The sequence below is a fragment of the Phascolarctos cinereus genome, unplaced genomic scaffold, assembly GCF_003287225.1.
Source record: "Phascolarctos cinereus isolate Bilbo 61053 unplaced genomic scaffold, phaCin_HiC Scaffold_7;HRSCAF=346, whole genome shotgun sequence".
Classification (NCBI taxonomy): Eukaryota; Metazoa; Chordata; class Mammalia; order Diprotodontia; family Phascolarctidae; genus Phascolarctos; species Phascolarctos cinereus.
Genome location: NW_027556180.1, coordinates 171806161 through 171824252, shown reverse-complemented (window position 1 = coordinate 171824252; position 18092 = coordinate 171806161). Strand labels below are relative to the sequence as shown.

The 18092-nt window shown below is 38.6% G+C and overlaps 1 protein-coding gene across 2 annotated transcripts in view; it reads left to right on the top strand.

Moving 5' to 3' along the window:
* RASA3 (RAS p21 protein activator 3) overlaps positions 1–18092 on the top strand; it is a 289853-nt gene that overhangs the window by 152693 nt on the left and 119068 nt on the right. For both annotated transcript variants that reach the window (XM_020965141.2, XM_020965140.2), the window contains exon 4: positions 12224–12318. In XM_020965141.2, coding sequence (XP_020820800.1) covers positions 12224–12318 — 95 coding nt within the window. The remainder of the gene's footprint in view (positions 1–12223; positions 12319–18092) is intronic.

Below are 18092 nucleotides of genomic sequence, written 5' to 3'. Positions count from 1 at the left end.
TAACTCTTTAAGAGAAGTGGGAGCTCATATAATTATGCCGCTGGAACTGATGTTTCCTCATCAGTTCCTCATCTTACCTCCTCTGCCCAGTTGTTGTTTTTTTTTTTAGCTTTTCATCCAAATGAGAGGTTCTTTAGTAGTACAAGCATGTGGTTCCATTTCCTTCACGTTGAGTCATCAACCTTTATGCCTCATGAAAGTCTCCCCTCTCATCCCCCTCCCTGCCCTTTTATAGCAAATTGTAGTGTCATAAATGAGACTATAGAAATGGTTAAATCTTGGGCTTAAAGGAGGAAATACATGGGAAGTATGTGTGCGTGTGTGTGGTCATGGGGAAACCTCTATCCAGTAGGGTACAGTATACTTTCTGGAACCTACTTTTTTCTGTCTAGGGTGGCCTAGTTGAAAAAACACTGCAGCTTTAGCTAGCTTTATGTTGTTCACATATAAAGGACTTCAGTGTGTTTCTTAAGGTTATTTTACATGTAGGTGAAAAAGTTCTTATTGGGATGGAATGAGGTTATTATTTGATCCCAAGCTGTCAAACAGACGTAGGAATGTTTAAAAAGAATGTATTTACTTAACATCTCCTTGACACCCATCCCCACCCAGGCAGAAAGGGAAATTTTAGCCCAGTTTCTCCCTTTGCTTGTTTTTCATCTCAGACAAGTGAAGGTCTTTCACTGTCATATTCATTGCCTGCCTCAGAATACTGGATGGTTTCATGTTTTAAGAAGAGGGAAGAAATACATGCTGGCTGAGCTATCTGGTTACTGTTCTCTCTTTCTTATTTTCCTCCCTTTCTCTCCTCCACTGTCTGCCCCTCTTTCTCTGTATCCCCTTTACTTCCTCCAACGCCTTCTCTCCCTCCCCATGACTATTGGTTAATGGTTTGCTTCTTGCGTGAAATTGAGATGAAGCATTCCAAGTTTGAACTCTTTACCTGATTTGAAGCAGTTCAGCATGGCCTAAAATACATGTTTACTTGTGATGCAAAGATAACCAGGTCCCTACTTGTGTAGGCTGTAGAAAACAGTCTAGCTTTACTTTAGATTGATGAGCACACTTCCTTTAGACATACCCAGTTTTCATTCTAGACATGTCCATTATTCTCGTCCAAGGGCTATATTTCTAGAGACGTTTTTCTGGAGATTTCATGTCAAAGCTGTAACAAAAACAAAGTCTCCAGGAGCTCTTTGCTGCTGGGATTTATGTATAATCCTGTATAAGCCACACCAAGACCAGTTCTGGTGTCCCAAAGTTGATGGCATGGGCAGCTAGGTGGCGCAGTGGATAGAGCACCAACCCTGGAGTCAGGAGGACCTGAGATCAAATTCGGCCTCAGACACATTATACTTCCTAGCTTTGTGACTCTGGGCAAGTCACTTAACCCCGATTGCCTCTCTTAAAAAAAATGATTGCAAGGTCTTCAATAATAAGTCTTCTTGTAGGATTTTCTTGGCATTGGTTAGGAATAGGATCAATCAAAAAGTATTGACTAAGTACCTTTCTATATGTCTTTTTGTACTTTGCTCTGTATTAAACACCATCCTGATCCTTGAAGTACTTACAATTAGACTGAATCTATGACTTCTAGAAACAGATGGGACTTTGGAGCTCTTCTGGCCCAAACCCCTCTTGCTATAGACATTTCATCTCCAGGCTCTGGGCATTTTCTCTGGCTGCTTCCCATACCTGGAATGTTCTTCCTCCAGCTACTGACCTCTAACTTCCTTTAAGTCCCAACTAAAATCCCACCTTCCACAGGAAGCCTTTCCTAACCCCTCTTAATTCCAGGGTCTTCCTTTGTTCACCATTTCCTATTTATCCTGTATACAGATTGCTTTGTATATATTTGTTTGCATGTTGTCTGACCCTTTAGATTGTAAGCTCCTTGAGGGCAGGGACTGTCTTTTGCCTCTTTTTTATCCTCAGCTATTTAGCATGATGCCTGGCACATAGTAGATGCTTAATAAATGTTGATTGATTGATTACAGAAATATGCTCAGATAGAAATTAAGTCATAGTCTAGTGCTAAGAGGTTTCTGATGAGAAGATTCTGACTTTGCTTACTGTGTGACCTTGGATGAATCTATTCTGCTCTCTGGGCCTTAGTTTCTCATCCAGAATATGAGGTAGTTGGACTAGTGACTGTAAAAATGTTTTTACTATGGCCCAATAAATAAACAAGTATTTATTAAACAATTCCTGCTAACCATCGGAAACCTGTGCTGGGTATACAAATACTAAAGTGAAACACTCCTTCCCCTCATAGGGCTTACCTTCTATCAGGATGTCTAGACAGGAGAGGTCCAATGGACAATTTGCAGTCTCTTTTCTAGTTAGGGAAAACTCCATGGAGGAGTTTGAATTTGGGCAGGCACTTTAAGAGAGGAAGGAAGGCAGACTTCTGACTTAGTAATGTTGAGGTAGAGAGCATGTTCCAGATTTAGGGGAAGGCTTGGAGGTGAAAATAGAATGAATGAACAAGGGTACTGAGCAAAAGATCCTACAAGTGTGTGAGAGGTTTAGGAAGTAGGAAGTAGCTTGAGAACAGAGTGTCCTAAAAGCGTTTCTGCCATAATGCCTTGAAGTGAGTGATTAGGGACCTGTCTGTTTCATAAATTGGTTTGTAGAATCTGCTATGGAAAAACAGAATAGATGAGTAGATGTTGCCCAAGTTACGGTATGTAGTTATTCGAACAGCTTAGTGAGTTAGTCCATCTGTGTGTGTTTTCTAAATCTATTTACCTGTAGATATACATCTCTCTCTCTCTCTCTCTCTCTCTCTCTCTCTCTCTCTCTCTCTCTCTCTCTCTCTCTCTCTCATCTCAGTCTTTCTATCTAATCTATCTACCTAGTACTACAGTACACTTGGAACTGATGGAGAAGATTGGGCTGGATTGTAGTTGAGGAAAATTACGCAGTACTTATAATGATGTCAAGCTGCTAGCTACTGCAAAAACCCATCTTTATAATACTCAGTATTCTCCCTGTAATGTCTTATGGCTTTGATTCATGGCATGTCACTGTCTTAGAAGAAGCAAAATTGCAAGTAATCCAAAAGGCAATGAAGAGATCTCTGTGGAAATACCTACAGCATAATGCATATGGATTCAAAATGCACACCAAAGCATAGTATTTTCTCTTTTTTTTCTTTCTCATATTTTTTCCCCTTTTGCTCTGATTCTTCTTTCACAATATGACTAATGTGGAAATATATTTAATATGATTGTACATGGATAGCCTATATCAGATTGTGTGCCATCTTGGGAAGGGGGAAAAATTTAGAACTCAAAATCTTATAAAACTGAATGTTGAAAACTAAAATTTAGTTAATGAATTAATTAGTTTTTAAAAATACCGACAGCATATAGTGAATGATAACAACAAAGTGACATAAAAGACATTATTAAATACACATATACCTAAAACATTATAGCCCTCTCCAGGACTATTGCAGTAGCCTCCTGGGTGATTTCCCTTCCTCAAGTCTCTCCTGTCTGTGGTCCATCCTCTACACAGCTGTCAGAGTGATTTTCTTAAAGTCTGGGTCTGTGTCACTTGCTTATGCAGGAAACTCCAATGTCTTCCTCTTGCCTCTGGTAGTGATAAACTCTTCTGTTTAGCTTTTAAAGCTGTTTACAGCCTGGTCCTAAACTATCTTTCCCACTTTAGTAAATGTATATTACTCTTCTTTCTATACTCTACAGTCCAGCCAAACTATGTTCTTATTGTTCCCTGTACACAGTATATCATCTCCCTTCTCCGTGAATTTCCCCACCCCTACACAACACCTTGTTTCTTTCAAAACTTTGCTTAGATGATGCCCTTAATAGGAAGCCTTTCCTGACCCCTCAACTGTTGGTACATCCCCCACTCCTCCATGCAATTTAACTTCTATTTATTTTGTATGTATTTATTTATATAGAAAGAATATAAGCTTATCTCGTTTGGAGCCTGGCATACAGTGGGTACTTAATAAATGCTGATTGATTAGTTGAAAGAAAAAGAGGTGGGTCATCTGTGCATGAAAAGTGAGATATGACAGATGGTTGGACAACCTAATGTTGACTATGACTATGAAAAGAACCAGAGAAAGACCTTTCATTAGATCTCCCCTGGAGGATTTACAGAAAGGCCTGACAAGATGTAGAGATCTGGAAGGGCTGTGGAGGGAACCTTTCACTGATGAAGCATCAAAGAGGAATGGAACCATTTATCCTAACTCCTTGTGGGGTTTACTGCAGACAATAAAGCTCTGAATATACTTACACTGGGTTTACATTACCCCAAAGTAGGGTGACCCTTGAAAATGTGTTTTCTTTTGTTAAACTGTTTATTTGATTTTTTTTTCAGAAGGTTAAGTGCCAAATTGTGCCAAATTTGAAATAAAGCATTCTTTTTGCCTTAATGTGCCCTTTTCTCATTACCATAAAACTGAATTAGTAAATCGTCAACCAACTTTGGTGATGTGCTGGAAATATACGCACACATGACCATCTAAAATCTGAGGTAATATTTCTGTGAAATCTCTCTTTCCCATATGAATTGGTTTATTTCACTCTGTATTCTGCCTGCAGCTCCAGTGAAGGGAGGATGGGGTGAGGTATTTATCTTGTAGCTCAGCCCCTTCCGGCATAGCGAAAGCATTGATTACCATTGGTAGTGCTTAAGTCTCTCTGTATTCAGGAAGGTGGCTGGACATTGGGTTGAACCCCAGTCTGGATAAAAGGAGATTTTTCACTCCAAGGAGCACGCAGTCAGTACCCTAACCACATCGATAAACAAGGCCTGAGAAAATCCGCTCTCAAACCTCAGATCACAGAAAATTAGAGGGAACCTGAACATAACCTTTTTTTTTTTGTCTAATAGAGACACCGAACAGTAGATCTTGGGGAAATTATTCTAGTTTATGTTGCTTTGTGGTGAAGACCCTGTGGCCATCTAATAGTGGATGGAGCATGCTTCAGGCTCTGGAGCTATTTGTCCATGTCATCTCCCCCTTTTTCCTGTTGTTAATTATGGACTCCATTGTAAGTATACTCATTAAAATATAGATTTTTTTTAAAACAATCAATATTTAAAAAAAAATCCCAAGCCTGGTGACCCATTCTGAAGTCTGCCAGCTGTAGTTTTGTGGAGGGTTATGTGCATAGCTTTTCTGGGGTATATATGGTATGATGGGCAGTTATTAATGCCAGTTCCAACTCCAAAAAAGGGATTGCCTAATTGTGCCTTAGTGGTGTATTAGTTGTGTCCTAACCTTAGGACATGAAATCTTAGCGCGTATATTGCTCATGTAGCAAGATGAAGAGATGCTGAGGGTAGGCAGGATTATCCTACTAGAACAGGAGAGTGACAAAAATGAATGGGATATAAACCAGCAGAATAATTTCTGCATTTAAATGACTGCTTCCAAGTATTTCCTCCTTTCCTCTCCCTATGAAGGCAGTATATTTTTTTAAGTTGTTCTTTGCGTAAGAAAAAATGTAGTTCTGTGTAAATCTCGTTACTTTTGGCATTTTGAGATGATACAGGGAGATAGTCTTGGAATAGTGAAAAGAGCAGTGATTCTGGAGGATCTGAGCTCAATTCCACCTTTGATATTTACTACTTGTGTGACCTTGGTCAAGTAATTTAACTTCTGTGAGATTCAGTCACCCACATTTATAAAATAAGTTGGTCCAGACAGCTGATGAGATCTTTTTTTGCACTAAATTCATGATCTTATAACTTCTAAGCTCTGATGCTTATTTTCTATGTGACTTTGGGTGAGTTACTTCATCTCTTTCCTCATGTGTACAATGAATAAGTTGGACTAGCTGTTGTTCTCTGAGGTCTATTTCTACTCTAAATCTGTGATCACATGATGGCTATAAAGTGTTTTGTAACTGAAATGCAGGTAAGTGGACTCTTGGATCATAAAAGAATTGGGAGGTAGATGAGGATATTTGAGTGGGAACCCTGAAGAAAGAGAAGTCAGAAATGAATTTTTTCAACCCAGTTTTAATCACACATTATTGTGATATATATATAGCCCTGGTTATAAAAGTCAATTTGATTTGCTTGTGGATGCTACTGTTGCTGGGCTTGTACCACCATGGGTGATCAGAAAGGATATTTATTAATCATTGCATATCTAGTATTTTTTTGAAAGATGACTAATCATAGCTTATTATTATATGATGGTAATGCTTTTTGAGTTTTAGAACTTAGTTTGAGAGTAAGGGCACAGACTTTTACCTCTTTTTGCATCCCTAGGACTTATCACACACGATAGATGCTAAAAAAAAATTATTTGTTGATTGATTTCTCCCTGAAGGTCTAGCTCAGGAAGTGGTCAGGATGGAAGGTGAGCAATCATCCATGCAGGAATGCTATTTTTTTTTCAATGCTCTGGTTCCATGTAATAATTATATAATTTTAGAACTCCTGGCTTTCCTGTTTTACAGAGCAGGACACTAAGGCTCAAAGTGGCTAATTAACAAGGCCACCCAGCTGGTTAGGGACAGAGCTGGGACCAGATTTTAAAAGCATCTCAGAAGATGTGTCGTGTCATAGCATATCAAAATTGATCCCACAGCCTTGCTAAAGGGCCATTGGAGTATCGACTCTTCACATTCTGTCTCAGAACAGCATTTAAAGGACACGAATGATCTGTAAATTACAGGATTCACACCCAAATCAAAGATTTGTGTCTTGCCCATTCCACTTTCAGTTTTCATGTAATGAACATGAGAAGCAACTGCATCTGCAGTTGAATAGCTCAGATTAAAAAATTACAAGGGCAGTGAGGCTATCACCATGATGATCACTGATGAGTATGAAGATTTTTTTCCGGTCTTACCAGACAGGAATAGCATTGCCCAATGATCTAGGGATGTTTCTTGAAGTGCTAGGTGTTGATTGATGTGGCTGGGTTACAGCCAGACTTTACCATATTGTCAATGGGTGAAAAGGCAAAGTGGTCCAAGGGCTAGGCAACTCACTGACACTTTTGAAGGAAAGACAAGGCACGTATGTAGGGGCTAATTCAAATGCTGAAAGGAAACAGGGCATGGAGGGATGCTGGGAAATGGTTAAGGCCAAGGGGAAAAAGTGATCAAAAGGAATAATGAGCCAAATGGTAAGAGATAGTAGAAGAGCTGAGGAATGGAGAGAGGACCATGTAAGAGAACTTGTCCTCTGCCTATGGCAGAGGGCGGAGGAAAGAATTATAAGGCTGGGTCTTAAAGTGTGTCATTATGCACTTGTAATTGCATGTTTGCTGGGCCAGAAAAAACCCAAGGACCATGTAATTGTGTTTCTCTTTAAGTTTCTATGCAGTTAAGAAATTGAGTCAAAGAAGTATTCCATTTTTAACACTCCCTACTACTGTGCACATTATGCCTATCTGTGTATTCCTTTTCAATCCCTTCCTTAGCCTTCCCTTTGCTAACTTTCTTTTCCATTCTGTTCCCTTCCCTTCCTTTGCCTTTCCTTTCTCTTTCACTCCTTTCTCAATCCTTTCCTTCCTTCCGCTCTCCCTCCCTCCCTTCCTTCCTTTTTCCTTCATTCCTTTCTTCTGTCCTTCCATGAAGCACACTAAAGCTACATAAACTAGCTACTTTATGTAGCTTTAGTGTGCTGTTTTCTCTTCTACGTGTGTCATTTGATAGATTACTCTAGTCAATGAGTAGAGGTCATTGTTACAGAAAGGAATTCTGATGTGGAGAATTAAATACTCATTGTGTAAGCCAATTAAGTGAAAATAATTAATAGTGCCAACTATCTCAGTGCTGAGTGAGCTATGACCCTTTTGCAAAAGCAAAATACAGATGCACTTGTGTCATATAATTTGCTGGAGATATGACAGTGAATCATGCAGCTATTGTTTGGAGGCAAAGGAAATTACACCAGAGCATGTTCTGCTGGTGGGAAAATTACCCAGTGAGAAAAGCATACATTTACCTGCAGATGTCTGACCTAAAATGGAGGACTTGGTGGGTGTCTGAAAGGTAGGAAAATTAAATGGTCTCAAATCCCTCCCAGTTAATTGTACTCAAATGTTCCCCTTGCTTTTTTACTACAATGGCATTTCTGACCAGGGCCATTTAGAAGAAATTAGTACTAGTTGAGCACTGGAAATAGTTATTTGGGGCACATGTAAGGGAAAGCAATCATTCCTTCCTTTTTCTACCAACATTACCAATATTTATTGTATATATGTAGTACAGCGAAAAGAACACTGGATTTAAAGTCAGTACAACTGCATGACTGGGAGCACGTTACTATCCCTCCGGGCCTCAGTTTCCTCATCTCTAAAAGGTGTCATTTTGATAAGTTGATTTTCAACTTCCAACTATAAAGATGTGATCTTATGTCTCAAAACTGCCTGAGCTGTTGATCTGAAATAAGCCAACTAGTAAGGGTTATACTGATTACTTCCTGTGGTTGACTAGCTTGATTGACAGCTCAGGAAACAAGTGACATAAGGATATAGGAAGGCTGGAGGTTGTAAGATGTATTCTCTTCCTTCGTCTCCCTTCCACTGATTCAGTACAAGATAATAGGTTCAGGTAACAAGCTGAGGCCGTAGATTCCAGGGATTCTTAGCTTGAGGTCTGTAATCTTGTTGTTTTTTTAAAATATTTTGATAATGGCATTTCAATGTAATTGGCTCCCTTTATTATATATTTTATTATATTTTTGAATTTTATTTTATGAGTTTTATTTTTTATATTTTTAAATATATTTTATTTTATGCATTTATATATATATATATGTATATAAATATATATTATTTTATGCATTTAAGAGCATTATTCTGAAAAGATATCCTTAGGTTTTGCCAGACTACCGAAGGGGTTCATGACACAAAAATGTTTAAGAAGCCCTGCAATAGAAGATGGGCTGATATTCCAGGAATAAGTAAGAATAGCAGATTATACTATAATAATGGATATTATTTTGGTTAAGCTTTTAGTGTATTCTCCACCAGCTTGTGTGTAACTGGCTCTGTGTGTGCATGCCTGTGCACATGTGTGTGGGCACATTTGGGGCTGAAGCACCCCAAATGGAGTTGTTGTTGTTCAGTCATCTTCAGTCATGTCCGACTCTTCCTGACCCTATTTGGGGTTCTCTTGGCAAAGATACTGGAGTGGTTTGCCATTTCCTTATCCAGCTCATTTGAGGAATGGAGGCAAATAGAATAGAATTAAGTGACTTGCCCAGGGTCGGATAGCTAGTAAGTATCTGAGGCTGGATTTGACTCCAGGACCAACACTTTGTCCACTGTGCCATCAATATCTCTCTAAATCAAATGCTCTTTTCTATTACTTACAGCAAATATTTGTTTATAACCTTGTTACCGACATACATTAAAGAGAGTATATGTTTTGGTATCATTTGCAAACTGAGGCTAAAGAGACTAAGTAACTTACTCATGGTCCACAGAAGTGAGATTTCAACCCAGATCTCTCCCCAGTTAATAGCAGATGTTTGTAAGATGTTAGAAAGAATAAATAAGAAGCTAACCTAGCTTTCTGAATACTGAACCCTGGCTTGGCTTCATTAGTATAGTATATAATATCATCAAGATCAAACTAGGAAAGTTATCATTTCTGTTGGCTTCATTCCTACAGTTGGTGAATTGATCATCTTCATGGCGTGAGCTGTTTGTCATGAGGATCTTCTGTTTTCCAGGAAGTTGCCAGTTTTATTTCTTAAGGACCAGCTGACATCCAGAAGCTGATTGGTCAATCCCAAAACTTGTGCTCCTGGTTACTTTTTGAGAGGTTCTGCATAGGCAAGAGGTAGCTCCTCGACCTGGTATTAAGGAAGGGAATCCACATTAGCCAATCAGTCAGTCTATATGTATTTCATAAGCACCTGCTATGTACCAGGCACTATGCTGATCAATAAACATATATTGAATTGTACCTGTATGCTTGGTGTCATGGGAACAACAAAGATATTTAAGACATAATCTCTGCCCCCAAAGAATTTATGATGTGAGTTTAGTTGGAGAAACAAGATATGAATGCATGAGGAATTAAAAAGCAAAAATAAATTCCAAATGATTGGTAAAGAGAAACACTTTGCTAGAGAATTTGTAAAAGGGGAAAGATCATTATGAACTGGGGTAGTCATGACAAACTTCATGGAGGAGATGGCACTTTGCTTAAGTTGAATGTTGAAGGATAGACTGTTTCAAGTAAGTAGAGAGGTGTGGGGCAGACATCTCAAATGGCAGGAACATTCCTCTACATTGCTATTTATCTCTCAGAAGAAGGCTCCCAATTCTCTTGGCCCTTCTAGCTAAGCTATATTACTAGAAGCAGACAGAATTAGTTTGTTAGAGAAAGGGAATGGATTGACTGGGAAAATAATTTCACCCCTCAATGGAGTTCATAGGATCATAGATTAGCTTTTTGAGATACCTCAAATACTATTGCTGCTGCTGCTGCTGCTGCTGCTGCTACCACTACCACCACCACCACTACTTCTACTACTGCTGCCACCATCCCCACCCCCACCACTACTACCACTATTACTACTACTACCACCACTACTACTACTGTCACTCCCACCACCATCTCCACCACCCTACTACTACTTCTTCTATTACTAGTACTACTACCACTATTACTACTATTACAACTACTACTACCACCACTACCACTACTTCTTCTACTGCTATTGCTACTACTGCCACCACCACTGCTACCACTATTACTACTACAGCTACTACCACCACCACTGCTGCTACCACTACTACTATTACTACCACCACCACCACCACCACCACCATCACCACCACTACTACTACTGCTACTACCTAGCATTTATATAGTTCTTTGAGATTTACAAAGTACTTAACATATATTATTTCATTTTATCTTCACAACAACCCTGTGAGGTACGTGCTATTATTATCCCCATTTTACAGATGAGAAAACAGATCAGGAGAGATCTATCCAGGGTCACACAGCTAGTACATGATTTGAACTCAGGTCCTGCTGACTTCAAGTCCAGTGCTCTATCCACCAACCTATCTAGCTGCTGGACCTTAAAGAGTATTGAGTCCAATCTCCTCCCTTTATTTATAAAGAACCTGAGTCTTAGAGCAGTAAAGTGACTTACCCATGGTCACATAAGTGCCAGAGGGGACAGTTGGAGTCCAGCATGTTATCCACCATACTTACATGTTCTATGCACTTTATGGTTTGCAAAAAGCTTTCCTCGCAATCACTTTGTGAGATAGGTAGTATATGTGGTATCAGCCCCCACTTTACAGACAAAGAAAATTCAGAGATGAAGTGACTTGTTGAGTTACATAATTTTTGCAGGAGCTAAGACTCAAGACCAGGACTACTTTCTCTGAATCCAGTGTCTTCTCCAATATGCCAAACTGCCCTTTCCCTCCTTCCAAATGTGGCAGTCTACCTCTAGATGCTATGATGACCAAATAAATTGTGAGAAGGGCGAACCATTTTAGGGGGAACCGTGTCTTTCTCCAGCCCTAAAAGTTCCGTATGACTTGGATTTATTTTAAAAATGCAGATAACTGCATAGCCCTGAAAATAACAAAAGCTGGCACGTGGAACACATATGCTTTGCCACTCTGTGTGGGAAGCAAATCATTTGTTATTGCCTCATTCTCAGCTTTAGGTGCCAATTCATGAGCTAAGCTGATGAAGTTCATACACAAGTTTGAGTTACTACTTTGTGCTTCCTTGTTATTGCAATTCTCCCCGTTTCCACCACCCTCATCTGTAAGATGAGGAGGATAATAATACCTATCTCTTCTCTCCCTGGGGATATGTCCAGGATAAGTGAAAGAATAATACTTTGAGCATCATGTAGAGATGTGCAGAATTTCTTAAATTTAAGACATTATAATAATATTTTTCACTCTATAGCAATCTTCTATTGGGAAGATTGGTCAGCCAGCAAGGTCATTAATTAAAATACCAGGATTTGTGAAGAAGATGGGAAGAGCTTGTACCTTGAAAATGTTACATTGTGAAGTTTTTGAAACCTAAATGTCACTGGAGTTTTGGAAAAACCAGGTCATGGGAAAATGAAGATGATGAGACCAGTAATTTAATTGGTGTCTCTGTTTGGAATAAATAATCTTAGATGATGAATGGATGAAATGTTTTCTTAATGAAACTGGTCCAAGATGTAGATTCATGATCTTATGTTGTATTTCTTTTCTTTTCCCTTGTGTCTATAGGAAAAGTGGCCATACAGAAGGAAGACCTCCAGAAGTACCACAACAGAGATACTTGGTTTCAGCTGCAGCATGTTGATGCTGATTCAGAAGTACAGGTGAGATTTCCATGACAATGAAGCTTTCAGTAAGAGAGTACCAGCTCTCCAGACTGCATAAAACTAAAAATAAACTGCAAATACCATCAGAATCTGTGGGAAAGGAATACATTGTACATAACTACTTATTTTGTGGTGAAGGAGATGTCCCAGCGCAGAAGAATTCTTCTTCTTCCCTGTTTTTCTACTCTGTCAACCCTTTCCTGCCTCTCACTTGCCTAGCCATTTTCATTGCCGGACATCTCGGTAGTGTCATCTCTGCCACCCTTGAATTTCTGACCTATTTGATGTGCCATTTCTGCCCTACTAGTGGTCAACCTTGAATATCTGCTACCCTCCACCTTCTTTGGTCATGATTTGAACAAAATGCAATATGCTGGAAGTTATCATGATGGGAGGACTGCTGGGCTGTCTACAAATGTGTCATCTTATCTTAAGTGGGTCTTTATGGCTGCACAGGTATTTTAGAAATTAGTCTTTCATTGACTCTCTCACATTCCCTATTATTCCAAGCATTCTCTTCTCTCAAGTAGTCAGTCATTATTACGTGCATATTAAACATGTCTACTACGTGGTGGGTGGTTTGGTTACAAATACAAAAATGAAATAGCCCCTGCATTCAAGAAACTTACATGCTATTGGGAAAGAAAATATATACACAAAATAAGTATAAAATACATAAAATAAAAATATAAAATGTAAAATTTTGTGTTTAGATAAAATATATTTGAAAAATAAAAGTAAAACGTAAAATAAAATAAAAAGAAGTATGAAATATATAAAATAAATGTAGGTAATAGCAGCTGGATGGATCAGGAAAAGCCTCATAAACATATAGAAGGTGAAACTTGAGCTGAGTTTTGAGAGAAACTAGGGATTTTGAGAGGTAGAAGGGAGAAGGGGAGGAGTGAATTCCAGGCATGGGGGGAAGCCTGTGGGAAGTAACAGAGATGAGAGATGGAATGTGTGATGGAATATGGTTATATGTGAGAAATAGCAAGAAACCTACTTTGGCTGAACTCTAGTTTGTGTGAAGGGGAATAAAGTCTAATAAATTTACAAAGGCAAATTGGAGCCAGCCTATGAAGGGTTTTAAATGACAAACAGAAGAATCTGTATTTGATTGTAGAGATAATAAGGAACTGCTGGAGTTTATTGTTCAAACATGTGCTTTAGGAATGTCACTTTGATGGCTGAGTAGAGGATGGACTAGAATGGGGAGAATCTAAATTCGGGGAGAATCTAAATTCAGGGAGACTGAATAGGAAGCTATTTCAGTAGTCTGGGACAGAGGTAATAAAGGTCAGAGTTAGGATGGTTGAGAAATAAATACAGAGAAGAAGACAGTTACTAGACATAGCTATGGAAATAGAAGTGACAAAGCTTGGCAGTTGTATAGGTGAGGTGAGTATGAGTGAAGAGCTGAAGATGGAGTTGCATCCCTGGTGACTAGGAGAATGATAGTTTCCTAAATAGAAACAGGGAGGCCAAGAGGAAGGGTGGATTTAAAGGGAAAGTAATGGCATCTCTTTTGGAGTTTGAGATGCCTGTGGGACAAGCAAATGGGCAGTTGGAGATGTGGAATTGGAGTTTGAGAAGGAGATAAGGACTGGGCTGGAGATAGATGTGTGTTTGGGAGGGCATCATATGCATAGAGGTAGATTAAAGTATGGTAGCTGATGAGGTACCATAGAGAGTATAAAGAAAATAGAGAAGAAGGGTCAAAAAAGAACCTTGGGGTATATCCATATATAGGGGATGGGACATAGGTCACATGTTCATAGCCTTAGAACTGGAAGGGTCAGCTACTGGGTTCATGTGTAGAAGTGGAGAGGTTTGATATTGAGAAATGGGGAGAAAATGGAATTTGCAAGAAATAAGTTTGGGTTTGTTTTTTTTTCATTGAAGTAGTAGGTCTTCTACTAAGACTTAACCTACTGAGGTTAGTAGGAGTGGTATTAAGAAGTGGTTTAAGAAGAGGTTTAGAATAAAAGCTGTGACTTCTGTGATAGTCAGGGAAGAATAAAAGTCTAATGTGTAGCAGTTAGGACCCAGCTAAGTTGGGTAGCGTGAATCTGTAGAGGACCTAGTCAAGAAGATTGTGTGACTTCTCCAGCAGCTAGAGAGCAGGAGAAGACAAAAGTGAAAAAGGCTAGTAGTGGTAGGTAGTGCTGATCCAGGGTTGGGATTTGGAAAGGGATGAGTGACAATAGAGCAGTAAGGGGAAGAAGAACACAGTGTCAAGTTGAACTGATCAATGATAAGGTCAAGATTTTGAAGGGATGAAAGTGAACAGAGCAGGGGTCATGGCCTGCTTGGGGTCATGGAGACTACTTGGAAGGGCCAAGTGACTATAGGTTATGGTAGAAACTGATAATAGGTTTAGGAGAGAAGAGGAATACGGTCAGAAAGGAATTTTAAGGTTATGGATCAAGGAGGCATAATACTTTGGGGTGATGTTGAGATTGAAGTTATGACTAACCTTGAGTTACACAGTAAGAATTAGTGCTGGGATCTCTAAGGTCTCATAAAATAGTCCGACTGTTTTATGCTTCTGTGTAGTGGGGAGAGACATAAGTGAGGGAGATGAATTAAGAGGGTACTACGATAGTCCATGCAAGAAGTAAATAGAGCCTGAACTTGGGTGGTGTCCATACAAGTAGGAAGAAGGGAACAGATACAAGAGATAGTGTGGCAGCATAAACAACAAGATTTGACAGTGAATTTGGATATATGGGGTGAGGGAGAGTGAATATTTGAATATAACACTGAGGCTGTGAACTTGAGTCCCTGAGAGTATAGTAGTTCCCTTGACAGAAATCGGAATGTTTGGAAGTGAGGACAGGCTTTGGGGAAAAGATGAAGAGTTAAGTTATATACACAGTGAGTTTGACATGCCTGTGGAACATCCAGTTTGAAATTGTCAGTAAGCAGCTAGAGATAATATGTAACTGGAGCTCAGTAGAGACACTAGGTCTGGATGTATAGGTCTGGGAGTCACCAACATAGAGATGATTATTAACTTCATGGTAGCTGGTAAAGTCAAGAATTTAGAAGAGCATAGGGAGAATAGAAAAGGACTTTAGAACAGGGCGTTACATACATCCACATTTAGGGGAAAATAGATGTGAAATAGATGAGGAGCCAGCAAAAGTGACTGGTTCTTACTCATTTCTCAACATTGCACACTGTCATTCCAGACATACCTGTCTACTTGACGTTCCTCACACATGATTCTCCACCTCCCGTTTCCATGCCTTTGTCCAGGCTGATGCCTGGAACATCCTCTCCTTCTTTACCTCCACTTCTTGAAATCCTTGTTCTCTTCAAGACTCAGCTAAATCTCTTCCTTCTGCAGGAGCCTTTCCTGCTCCTGGCTGTGGTTAGTGCTTTCCCCTCCAGTGTTAACTTTGTTTCTACTTTGTAGATACCTTGTATACACCTCTATATCGACATGTTGTGTCCCTCATTAGAATGTAAGCTCCTTGGGGGCAGAGAATATTTTTTTGCCCTCTTTGTATCTCCACCTTTTAGCAAAGTGCCTGATTCAAGATAAATACTTGTTGATTGATGAGTGAAAGAAGGTTGAGGAAGTAAATTAGGAATGTGTTAATCAAGAGATGTCTTAAATATGATTTCCCCCATCTCATTTCTAAGGTTAAATATGGCTTGTGTTGTCCATGAAAATAATATTTGTTAAACAAATAATGTCAATAAAATGGTGAAATATTTAGCTTACTTAAGGACACAAAACCTTTTCAAAGTTCTTCACAAAACCCTCCTAGTAGCAACCCTTCTTACATGCTTTGTAGATTCTTAAATGCTAATTAAAGCAGGTCCCACAGAATATTTATTTGGCATTATTTTGTTAGTTTAGCATATAATGGACATAATAAAATTGCATGTTCAAAGAAATCTGTGGTTGGGTTTTCCTATTCCTTTGGAATCCTAGAATCCCAGATTTTGAAGGGACCTTGGAAGTCATCTAATGAAAGTGCCTACCTGATAACATGAATCCTTTCTACAACTTCTGACAGATGGTTGTCAAATGGTTGCTTATAATTTAGCCTTCCAGATTAGTATAATTTTATTCTATTTGCAGCCATAATTTATTCTGTAATCATCATGTTTTACTGAAAAGAAAGAGATCAGTTTTGTTTCTTTACTTCATAATGCCAGTCATTCCACAGATGGATTTAAAAATCATTCTTGTATTCAGTTGCATTCCACTGAATGAATCTAGGCATTGGCAATTTGCAAGTGAAAACATGACATAGCCCTTGCCCTCAAGGGGCTTACAATCTAGTATTGTTGAATTCTTTATTGTTTCCTTGGTCCCATTTTTTGCATCACTTTTATAGGTTCACATACAGTTTGTATACTTAAATATTAAATTAGAAATTTTGAAAATGATAGGAAGACTGTTTTCCTACCACAGAACATGAAAACTTTCTTTTGTGATATGGTAACTAAAGGGAATTGATATTTGCAGAGCTGTCCTGGTTATTTTTGCATGGTGTTGGAACATGAGAAAAATCTGTTAGAGGACACTTTGTAGTCGTTTGTAACTTTAATGCTCATGGCTCAAACACAAAACTCATTAACAGGTTCAAGTATGAAATCTAATTTTGTAAAAGAAATGAAATAAAATGAGAAGTGGATTTTTTTTTGTATTTTTTTCCTATACTTTTTCATCTGTGTGTACCTTAAGGGAACCAAATTACTTATCATTTGGCCTAGTGAGTTATTTTTAAAAATGAATTATTTTAATTAACTAATATAACTAGCATGTTGATATTATGTAGGAAAAGGGCAGATAGGTGGTGCAGCGGATAGAGCGGATAGGTCAGAAAGACCTAAGTTCAAATCTAGCCTGTCAAGTACTAGCTGTATGACCCTGGTCACTTAACTCTGTTTGTCTCAGTTTCCTCATCTGTCAAATGAGCTGGACAAGGAAATGGCAAATCACACTATCCTTGCTGAGGAAACCCCAAAATGGGGTCACAGAGAGTCAGACAGGACTGAAACGACTGAACTAAAACAACATCAAATTATACAGAAACAAGTTAAGTAGTGCAGTGGATAGAGTACAGGATCTGGAGTCATGAAGACCTGAGTTTCATTTCTGCCTCAGATACATTCTAGTTTGTCACTCCAGACAAGTCACTTAATGTCTGTCTGCTTCAGTTTCCTCATCTGTAAAATGGGGATATTAATAGCACCTTCCTCCCAGAGTTGCTGTGAGGCTAAAATGAGATACATATTTGTAAAGCACTTTACAAACCTTAAAGTGCTATATAAATTCTATTATTATTATTGTTATCATTTTCATTATTTTCAGTATTGGTATATCCCATTTCTTAGCTCTCTACCATTAGGTCACTGATTAATTTTATAGTTGTCTTCAAATGATTGCTCTATGATGAAGTGACTCATTTTACGAAGATGATTAAGATCACATGAGTAGAAAGGGTCTACTACAGACACAAGCAGATCTTTGTAAATTGCATTTTGGGGCACCTCTCTGAGACTACTGTTTCTGTTTGAATTATCAAATTTAAAATTGTTAGTTGGGATAGGATAGCTTAGAGTTTCTTAATCTGCTGAGTAATTCACGGTAAAGATGCATAAGAAAAGAGTATCTAAGCCCAGTGCTGCAAACTTTTTAAAATGTTCTTGTTATTATGAACTTAATCATCAGCAAACACAAAACATTTCAAAATACAAACATAAAAAAAGATTGATATTAACATCTCTTATGTAGTGTTTTTAGG